The sequence below is a fragment of the Galleria mellonella genome, unplaced genomic scaffold, assembly GCF_026898425.1.
Source record: "Galleria mellonella isolate WM207_F2 unplaced genomic scaffold, CSIRO_AGI_GalMel_v1 utg139, whole genome shotgun sequence".
Classification (NCBI taxonomy): Eukaryota; Metazoa; Arthropoda; class Insecta; order Lepidoptera; family Pyralidae; genus Galleria; species Galleria mellonella.
The window spans coordinates 10,123,588-10,135,702 of record NW_026441995.1 but is presented as its reverse complement, the minus strand read 5'-3'; the positions used below and the strand labels follow the sequence as shown (position 1 = coordinate 10,135,702).

Genomic DNA, 12,115 nt, shown 5'->3' with positions numbered 1-12,115 from the left:
TTAGCTTTTTATGATTAAAGCTTAAAAGAGCTAATGAGGAAAATACTTCGTTTTGTGATATTTCATTTAAAAGATGTACGTATACAAATTCACTATAAAACCTGTGTAATGACTTTTAATTAACATCATTTTATATTTAATGGGATGCGATGATATTCATTATTTTATGTGTTAATTAATTCAGTGTCATTTTATTAGCCAAGATATAATTTAGTTGCTTAACTCGTTTATTTATGAACTACTTTATAATTAGGTGTACTTATTTATTCATAAATGTAGTTTTCAACCAATGGAAGTCAACAATACATTATCATATTAGGAAGTTTGATTAATAAATATGATAACATAACAATAATTATTATCCTTCAAGAAGAGGTTGAAATCACATTTTTTTCCCTTGAGTAATATTTTTTTTTTGTATTTTTCTAATTGAACTCTCAAATCTTAAAATCATTAAACGAAATTTCTAATGTACTAAGTAGTATATTAATTTATTTTAACATATATTATATAAGTAGGTAGGTATTGTATGTATTTATAGTGTATGTATTTATGTAATATTTTATTATATATTTTAATATTTTATTTAACTGTATATTTGTTTATGTATTAATAGTTGTAGCACTTCAGCTGCCCGCTAACGAAATGCTTTCTTACTGTACTGGGTTGATTGGAAGAGATCTCTGTCAGAGATAAGTCCACCCTTGCTTACAACATTTATAGATAGATTATTTTATATGTAACTTACAAGTGCAATAAAGAATATATAATAAAATTATAATTTTAACATGTTACATTACATGAAACAAAAAAATAATCCATACCTAATCGTATTAATAATATTAAAAAATAATATTTTATCCATTATTAAGTTTTATATGCGTCTTTGTAAACAAGTAAAAATACAAATAATTTTTTTAAATTTTTGATATAGAGTAACCTCAAGGAAAAATTATCAGTAATGATGTACTTAGTTTTAATATAGACTGAGGTACAGTCAGGGTCAAAATTCGATGAACACCTCCAAACTCCCAAAACATTACTATTATTATCTTAAACATAATTGCGAGAATTAGGAAGTAGTTTAATAAGATTAATGACAGAATTGGATGAATATCATAATTAAACAGGTAATATCGAAATTGTTAGCGATTTCTAAAACTCTACTTATAAAATATTCATATTAGATAAGAAATTTTGTATATCAAAAATTCAAAATAGACGAAAAGTTTACAATCTTCTTTAATTCAGTAGCTGAATGCACTATGTGAGTATGGTAGGCTAAACAGGTAAAAAAAAAAGATTTTTATAATTTTTTGTCACACGTTTCTTTGGTGAAAAGTTTAGATTCATTGACAGAATACTTCTTTCAAAGGATGCTAACCATTTCGAATTCAGCCTGTATACAATACAGAGTAGAGGGGTTTTAAAAATGTGGTCATCGACTTTTAACGCTGTTGTATTTATTCTAAGATTATACAGTTTTAAAGTTGTCGTTCGTGGTATAATGTTACAGCTGGAATAATACTACAACCCTGGTCTATTCTATTAAACAGCAACAATATTATTTTAGTGAATATTAAAACATACATAATTTAATATTCTGACAGCATAAAGCCGCACGTCAAAACGCATGCAACGTTGATGTAAAACCACAGCGTTAACTTTTAAATTATACATTACGCAGTACATAATATGTACAGGCCAGTAATTTTAAATTAAAATTATAAGTACTTAAAAATGAATATGCTCACAACTATAATCTCTTATAAAGTAGATTTTTTTACCAATTTAATTAAATTAGTTATTTATAAACTAAATTAATAAATACTTATTTGTGTTATATATTATTTAATAGCATTTAATTATAATTTTTAAATATTTATTTCATTTATTTTTTACTGGTTCTTGTACTCGACAAATTGATGTAGAGTTTTCTTTTAGGGTGTTGTTCAGTTCTGCAATAGTTGTATTGTAACACTTTTATTCTTTTTTCCACAGAGTATTAAAATGTTAGTGACAGAATGGTCGAGAAGCGGTCAGGTTATTTGGTGCAATACCAGGCCTGCGATTAAAGAGCAACTCGACAGCGTACTACATGAGCCTGTATACTGTGATAGCGATTTGAGAAGGTTCCTAATAGGTGAGTACGCAAATCTACTAAACGGATTTGAACGAAACTTAGTATAAAAGTAAGATATATCCTATCTTAGTACATAAGGTTCTTTATACACTGATTCATGTGAGTAAAGCCGCGGGATACAGCCAGTTATAAATAAGAAAGAGAATTTATTTATTAGTTTGTTACCTCTTGTCACATTAATAATCAATCAATCGTCATGAAATTTGTAGTATTTCGTATGAAGAAAGATATTAGTTACTATTCTCTGGTCAGTAGGAAAAGTATTGACATGTACCTATTGAACGTGATCGCGATTTAAAGGTATTTTTGAAAAACACTACCTACTATTATCATTGGATGCAATTACACAGCTGTCTATATTTGGAATGGGCAGCCACATTTAAAATAATTAAACGCTGTAGCGATGCGAAAGCATTTAATATTACTGTTTACCCTTTTATCATTTCAGTGTGCCACAAATATAAGTACGTACATGATACTCATCGTCGCGTTATTAATATCGATACGCTTTATTCTCTCTCGCTTCATATTATATGTTGAAATAAAAATTAAATAAATATCTATCTACCTAAAAATTAAATAAATAAGTACTTACTAGTTATGCATACTACGTTATGCATAGACGTAATTATAATATTATTACAGCTGTGCGTATAAGATTAACCTAATAATAAGAATATTAATTATAACTAGTCTGACTATAAATACTGTTACTTCACTAAATATGAAGGTATAAATTTTATTTTCTCAAACATGCTTGGAAATGTGAGCATTATTTTGACAATCTTCTTAGAGACAAATCAAAATTGCCGTACTAGCCAGATACATGCGAACAACGCCGGCAAAAGTTGTATGAAAATCCATATCTGTCGTGTTTTGCGGCCACATAAATTACTATGTAAACTCATATCTGTCCTGTAATTTAAAAATGAAATGACCTTTTACTTCTAAACATGGCTTCCAAGGAGGTAATTATTAAAAGGTTTTATTTAAATTTCGAACTAGCTTGCAAATAGAAAGCTGTTTATAGAAAAAAAAAATAAAGGAACATTATGGCGCGTGAAAAATTATTATTGTTCGTTATTCGTCATTGAACTTAAAAAGTAAAATTGTGTTTTTGATTCCTGCGCATTGTTTGAGAAAAGTACTATATAAGCCTTGGCCACAACTAGGCATTGATGGACTCACGTATGTGTGCCTCGGCTACGCCTCGGCCCACATTTGCACGTTCGTCCATCAATGCCTCAATTGCTGGCCGCTGCAGTAATGTACTATAATATTACATTTCTTCATAAAAAAATATGCATTTTTATTTGTAAGAGAATTTATGGCTGGACTAGGTATAGAATTCTTTTTTTATCTAATACACTTATAGATTGGTCCCACAGATTTTTTTTTAAATCAAAATGACTGTGGTTTCCACGATTGAAGTCGATGTTGTTTAGTAGAACAAAATCGACTCAAAATCAAGTAGAAACAAAATAATTTGCGTAACAAAGTAATAAATGTATAGATAATATTAAGATGTTTTTGTATTTGCTACTTGAATAGACTATAATTATGGTAAATAACTAGTTACATTTTATATCTATATTGAGTGAGAGCAAAACTTAAACATTGTTTTTAAGAGTGTATTCTACATGCGAACCTGAACAGAGTAAATACTGAATAATGTCTATTTATTTTGAAAGACTCTGAATCAGGAATTGTAGAGGGGAGACAATATTGTTAGTAACAATACACAAAAATGACTAGAATGATATCAATTACCAATTTCCCACCGTCATTATGAACATTGTATCATGAGCGAGCCGACAAATATATATATCAGTACAATAGGTATCAGTGGCACATTAATAGATGAATTGCAATAATTTGCATACTGAATACCATGTCACTGTTCCAATTGAATGGTAAACATTCGATTTTCAATTATAATTTATTATTATTTCAGGTATATCTGTGGTTGATGAACAACAAACAATTACCGATACGCCGCTTTAGCAAAACATCGGTATTCCCGCCGCAGAAATGTAATAGTAGAAGTTTGTAAATTAACTGTTTGTAAATAAAATAATTTAATTTTAATTAAGTACATTTATTTGTTTTCTTCGCCTACGTGTTTGATCCAGAGTTTTTTTTATGTGACTTAGAACAGCAAACAAGTTGACGGCTCACCTAATGGAAAGTGGTAACCATCGCCTATAGACATAAGCAGAGCCATGGACATAACAGAGTATACTGTTTCGCCCATGATACCCCCATGCGTTGCCATTCCTGAGAACTCTGTTGTTATTCCTCTGTACCCTGTAAATTCACTGCCATATCCCACCCTTCAAAACATAATACAACCCTGCAAACACAATTGCTTCACGGTAGAAATATGAATAGGTGCCTAAGCAAACGACTTTTGTACAGTCTCCCTCTGGTATAGAGTGATAAAGCTTTAGGGCTCTTAGGTAAAATATATACACAAGTATAATCAATTAGCCGTTAACTGTCCACTGCTGAACATATGCCTCCTTCTATTGCGGTGTTTGCCAGTAGTTGCCATGCTTGGTAGGCGGGTTGGCAACCGCAGTCAGGTTTTGATGATATTTTAAATATGATGAATGATAATTTAAAAAGACGCTGTTGCCTATTCCTTGTTTAAGTTCATTTAGTCATCTCTTATGAAATCCACGGAATAGGAAGGGATGTCCATTCTACGCTGGGACTATATACATGGCAATACATCTTTTTTTAACACGTGGAAAATATTCAGTAAGACTGTGCTATCTCTTAGACTATTATTAAATGAATTTAACGATAGAATTGTCTCGGTAAATGCTCATATGAAGAAGAACAAGACTTCAGATGTTGCCATCTCATTCTATCGTTATGCTTACGATTCTATTAATCGACTCGCTAGCAATAACAAATCTATCTTCAATATTATAGTTTCGTTTGCCACTGAACAAAAACCACTGAAAAAAGACTACTAAAAAGTTTTTTATATCAACATTTAGCTGTTGATAATAGATATATTCAGATTATTTTAAAATAAAGTTAAACATGTAATTTTTTATTTTTAGTAAAAAAATAATAATTTGTTAACTATAATGTAAATTGACCTGTATGTAAATTACAGAATTCAATTCAAAATTAGCTTTATTAACCCGTTCTTGTTCTTGACCAGTTTAGTAGATGGGTCAAAATGCGGACTTAATATTAAATATATTTTCATTACGGAGGATATGTTCCAACCCTCAGAATTTTGTCTATTTTGTATTCATATCGAATTATTTTTAACGTCGATATGACGGTAATTAAAGTTACTAAATGCCACGTTTACTTTTGTATTTGCCCTCGTAAATGCCTATTGTCCCCTGTAACGTCCGCTTATCGTTCTGAGTTCCGAAAATCCAATTTGGTTAAATGAAAGCGTATGGATGGAATCACAAATAATATAATAACTATTTAAACAGATGCCACGATATTAATTTCAAGTATACTTGTTTGCCACCTCAGTGGTCTAAAAAAGATATATATTTAACCGATTTTAAAAAGGTCAAGAATCTCAATACATTCTGCCATTATTTCTTTTAAATTTTTTTTTGCGGGATTCGTCATATTTGAATACATAGAGAGGGCTGGGGGGGGGATAGGGTAAGGTCATCTTTAGAGAGGGATAGGAGGTGGATCAATCATAAAAGGTTACAGTTTAGGTATAGGTATAAGGAATGATAGAAGTTTATAGTATTTAGATAAAATTACTATTAAACAAGTCACTTATTAATGTTTGTTTGAACTGTAATCATCATTATATCAGTCTTTAATTGTTCACTGCTGAACGTAAGTCTCCCTCAGGGGGGGGGGGGGGTTCCAGTAATTGCCATGCTTAGCAGGCAGATTGGTAACTACAGTTAGGCTTTGAAGATGTTTTAAGAAGGACGCTGTTGCCCATCCCTCACCCTCCCTTAGTCGTCTTTTACGACATCCCTGGGAAAGGAAGGGGTGGCCTATTCTATTTTTTTTTATACAACTTAAAAAGGCAAACAAGCTGACGGTCCACCTGATGGAAAGTGATAACCGCCGCCTCTAGACATGAGCAGTACCATGGACATAACATACTGTTTCGTTCATGATACAGGGACCACAGGGTTAAATTGTAATGAACAGGTAATAATAAAGATTTATGTTCTAACGTTCAAGATTGCGTTGTAATGTAACTCTTACTTGTGATTTTGTTTACGTAGATGGTGTTAAAAGCATTTACAAAAAGTAAATATTTTGATATCGTGGAACATAAAAAAAAGAGGAGGTTTCGGAAAACTACGCCACATCTTTTCATCCAAAATACCTTAGAGTTTGAAGACGAAGGTCTTTAATCAGTGTTGCCAGTAAATAAATATGCCAATGCTAATAAATTTAATAATATATTCTTTTAAATTTCTGGAATTCAATGAAAGTTTTTCTTGATGCTAACTAAAAGAGAATCTAAGATACTGAAAGAAATCCTATAAAATGAAGGAATCAAGATTAAAGCTTACATGAAATGTTAAATCATTGTTATATAAAAAAAATTTAGAAATACATTGCAATATTGAAAATAGAACGTATTTTAGTAAATTTCACACTTATTTCTGATCGTCTAGCAAATGATTAGTGGTTAAATGTGCTAAAATATTTATACATATACATACATTTTTATATATATTTTACAAATATTACATATAATTAATATATTACATGTAGTTTCTTATTTTTGTTTTCTGTTTCACTCATGTCTTGTTTTGAGCGTAACTTTTCTATGGAACTATATATATTTTTTTGTATATCAATGAAATATTAATTATTTTGTAATATGGTTAAACATGTTTATGAAATTGTAAAAACAATGTGTTTGTTAATAATGTATAGAATTTATTTACACGTACCACTACGAATACATGTTCGGAATAAACTGATTTTATCGTCGTTTAACCAAACCGTGAAGTTTATGTTGTTATAACTATACACTGAGTTTAAATTAAACTACAGGTAATTGATTAAAAGCGCATTGTATATTTTTTTAACCGACTTCAAAAAAGTATGAATTTAATCTCCGTAATATTTTTTTTAGATATATTTTATGTGACATCTTTGTTGATTGTGATCCAATTTTAATTATTGATTTGTTTATGATCACTTTAGACGGGTACATCCAGTATTAATCTTGTCTGCGAGTGGTAATTCGAGAGATGCGTCTTCCCTGGCATCACACAGACGGCCGAACGACAGTTCGGCCACGCTGTCTGTGTGATACAATAGAGTGCCCAAAAGTGGTGTTCTGTGTAGTGCCAAGAGAGACAGCCAGTTTACAACATTCTGTCGGCTCTCTTCATCTTTTTTCGTATCCAATGATGTATTTGCTTCATACCGATACAAACTTTTTCAGTTTCGATGCAGAACTTATAATAGTTTTGTAAAAACTTTATTACACACTTTTATAGGAAACCTGATTGACTGATTGATTGATTGCGTTTAGGACGGATTGGTGGTGGTAATAATTTAACGTAAATTTAAATATAACATACGACAGTTTTAAAGTTTGGTGTGAACAAATATTGTGTTACAGGAGTTTTATATATTAAGTTAGGCATACATTTTATATTTATAAAAGAAGAAGACTATTTTAAATCCTACGGACGAGGCTGTATGTAAAAGCTATATGTATAAACAAATTATAAAAAAATAGTATAAGTGGATCTGAATATGACTCCAGCCAAATCATGCAAGTAAAATACAACCATAATATCCTTTTAATATCCGAAACAATTCACGGTGCTTTTAAACCCCCTGTCAGTAACTTCGTTGTAGGTAAAGGCGGAAGTCTGAAATTTCATCTTTATAAGTGAAAACACTTGTATTATTCCCACAGGTTTTTATTTACCATATAAATTACTTCTTGGGGCCATATATCAGGATAAAACACCTCAAGTTGGAGGAAATAATAGACATTTCATTAAAATTGGTTGAGCGGTTTGGGAGATTAGTATGAACGAACATTGTGACATGGGATTTTTATATATGATGTAACTTAATAGATTACATTACCAAATATATATATATATATATATATATATATATATATATATATATATATATATATATATATATATATATATATATATATATATATTTCACGTAGTAATATGTCATGTGACATTTATTTATATGGGTCTGTCAGTACCTGAAATAAATTATTAATTAATGATATAAATTATTATTATTGACCCTCCTCCCAATATAGGGAGGCCTATGTTCAGTAGTAACCATGTTGTATGCATTTCGATATCATGAATGTTGCATAATAATGACGTTATCATGTCAGAATGTTAGGATATTCTGACATCAAAACCATCCAATGTTACCAGTTACGTCACTTATACACAATAAATGGGTAATTAAAATTAATGGGAATAAGACAATAGATATTAAATTATTGCTAAGTAAATTAAATAAGTAAGTACTTACTGCAAAATTACTACATAGTAACAAACCTGAAGGTAATTTTAAGTATATGAAGACGGCGTGAATTTATGAATTATACAATGAACTTAGATATATTATTGTTATCTTCACAAATATTATAAATATGAAAGTTAGTTTGTTTGTTACCTCTAACTCAGTCTTTTAATGGTTCAGCATAAAATTTGATACATACGTACTACTTATATGGCATGGGCAGCGGTGGTCACTTACCATCAGGTGAGCCATATGCGCGTTTGCCATTTGTGTTATAAAAAAAAAATGAAGAAGGACACAGGCTGGTATTTATCTCAGTCATGAGAACTTTGTCGTGGGTAAAAGTTTAATGCATCATATTTTAAATAATACTAAGTACGTATAAAACAGCGCAAATTTGTTTGTCTGCTGATTATTCTATTAATACTCTAGACATATTCGCAAAGGTCTTAGGTATAGATATGTAACTTGTTTTTACGTTTTGATAACGTATATTTACTTGAAACAAATTAGACCTTGGGGTCAAATAAATGTTTTTAAACTATTAAATTCCAGTTTAGGCGATTACCTACTATACACATATATTACCTATCATTTTTCTGGCATTATACCGATTATTTAGGGTTGGCGTAAAATGTTTTTATTCATATTGCACAAGATTTTTGTTTTTGATACCGGTCGCCTGCCTGATGTCATCCTCCTTGGGAATGCATTTGTCGTACTACTTATTATATAAAGGAAAGGATTGATTAAAAAGTAGGGGATAATTTTTTTAATGAGTGCTGATGGAATTGTAACCCCGTCTGCGCTATTGGTATACGCTGGCGGGGCACCAATGAGTGATGATAGGTAAAAATGAAAAGACAGGTCAGTTAGCCCGTCATGTTGAATACACTTGGAATTCAGCACGATAGTTTCCAGGGGGGACCACACGGAGGTCGACCTGTTTGGGTATATTGCTAGCAATGGGGTCCTTAGTCTCTGTTATTAATAATCCCTCCCCCCCAGTAGGGGAACATTAGAAGTAAGTAAAGAAAGTTGTTTATAATGAAATGAAGGATTCATAAAGAAAAGAGAAAGGGGTACATTGTAGTTACGTAGGGGAAATTGATTAGAAACTGCAGTAGCTTGGGAGGCCGGGGTCGCATACCTGTATACTCTTACTGAACAAATTGCTAGAGTAGAAAAGTCCTGGCGTACCTTCTATTTTACAGTACTTTATAAAATCTGGAGACAATAATTGGCTCCTAATAGTAAGTAAAGATCTAATTGTGTTACCTATGGTATTAATTTAAGATTGTGTTTCACAAAAAAGAAATCGACCACAATAAAGCCAGTTATTTTGATTTAAAAACTAAACTACTATACCGATTTTGATAAAATTTCTATGAGACAATTTAAAAGTATATCCATAAAGTGTAAAGGAAGAATTTTCCAAATTGATTCCAAAAAAATAACGGGAATACAACCGAATTGAGAAACTTCTTATTTTTTGAAGTCGGTTGAAAATGAATGTGCATTTTTTATTTTGGAATAAAATAAATATCTACGAGTATTTATAAGAAGGCGAGGATTATCTTTATACTTCATTCTGAAAGCTACATTATCCTTTATATAGGTACGAATACACATAAGGTATATACCGCCAAAATTGTTACGGCAATAGAGAAGGATTTGCGCAGGATAAGCCGCGGGAAATAGCTAGCTGTTAATGTAATTGGAAATAACGACTAATAGGTTTGAATGTTTTATAATCTAGTGTGAAGTTGATATGATTTTAAATTACTTATATACATACCTAATATTGGTAAATAAATGCAATGTGAAATTGATTTTAAACTCTTAATTGATTAGATATATCGCACAGAATTACAATCAGCGTCTTAATATAAATATCTAAGCGTTGTACTGCACCTGATCATTAGTTTGAGAATAGCTTTCTCTAAAATGAACTCTGCAATTTTTACATTTTTGGTTATTTTAGTCAGTGTTGTGGCAAATGATACATTAATAAAACCCTATTATGATCTACACGATTCTGCAGAACTATTTACTAAATTCATTAGAGATTATAAACGAAATTATAAGAATGCTGCAGATAGAAAAGTGCATTTTTATGCTTTTATAGAGAATTTAAGAAAAATTAATCGCCTTAATGAAGAACAACCGAGTGCTGTTTTCGATATAAACGAGTTTTCGGATTACACAAAAGAAGAATTAAACAATATAAATGGTCTAAATTTGCCTGTTTTGTAAATTGATATATTGTAATTAAATACTTATTTTTTTACTTTTTAAGTTTGTTGGGTATGTATTGTGAAAATTGAACTAAATTTATCTAAATATTGTTGTTATTTGTTTATTATATGGTTGGTAAAATGTAAAAAAACTCATGGTTGTTGTTTTATTTCAATATCAACAATAATTGAAAATCAAAATACAATGTTATGGACAATGACAATACATAAAATAAAGTTTTATTATAATTTAATAAAAAATCTTTCATTGAACTTTTAAACTCATTCCTCAGTCATATTCAATGAACGTCTCACAAGTATGGAATAGATAATACAAAATACAAACGCAGTACAAAGAATTTATACAAATATTATATGAATGGTGCAACTACCGCCATCTATTGAGATAGTTACATGCTATTCTACGCAGTATATGAGACAGCATGCTAACTGCAAATCTGTTTATTTTTTTAAATGAATGATTATGGAATGGTATCCTTACCCGCGCTATCGGTATACGCCGGCGGAGTATCAGTGATAGGTAAGGATGAATGCAGGTCAATTAGTCTAATATGATGAATTTACTTTAAATAGTTTCCAAGAGGAACCGCGAGGAGGTCGACCTGACAAGGTGTATTGCTAGCAATGGGGCTACTAATCACCATTATTAACAATCCCTTCTCCCCCCCCCCTCGACCTAATTGTTATTAAAGTGCAGTTTTTATAATAATTTATCGTAGCGTGGTACGATATCGTACTATTATATTTTACCGTTACGTAACAATTGGAGAGCAAAATGTATGCAACTATATGAGAACCCTTTTAAATTTTCCTACACATCCACGATATTATTACCTGTGCCACTATTAGACCTACGACATCGTTGCAGAAAATTATATAATATTGTTTAAATATTAATTATTATTATTTTTATTACATTTTCATACAAATTTATTTAATATCCCAGTACTAGAATTTTAGATAAAAATGTTAAACTTTTGTGTAAAATATAAAAAAATATTATTAAGCATATAATTAATATGATATTTGTATTTATATAACTAGATAGCTATTTTAAAATGAGTAATAAAATATTATTATAAATGAGCACTAAACATTACAATTTTATGATACATTGTTGTTATTGTATAGATTGAATAAATAGTTACTTATCTATCCTTAGTTTTTAATAACCTATTGAATTATTGCCTAATGATTATAATACCAGTGAACTTCCACAGTGACA

At 30.2% G+C, this 12,115-nt stretch overlaps 1 protein-coding gene across 5 annotated transcripts in view; it reads left to right on the top strand.

Moving 5' to 3' along the window:
• Positions 1-4,238, top strand: part of LOC113511449 (sodium-independent sulfate anion transporter-like) — a 47,520-nt gene extending 43,282 nt beyond the window's left edge. For all 5 annotated transcript variants that reach the window (XM_052903423.1, XM_052903424.1, XM_052903420.1 and 2 more), the window contains 2 exons: positions 2,002-2,143; positions 4,098-4,238. In XM_052903423.1, the coding sequence (XP_052759383.1) occupies positions 2,002-2,143; positions 4,098-4,147 (192 nt within the window). In that variant the 3' untranslated portion in view covers positions 4,148-4,238. The remainder of the gene's footprint in view (positions 1-2,001; positions 2,144-4,097) is intronic.
• Positions 4,239-12,115: the final 7,877 nt, after the last annotated feature.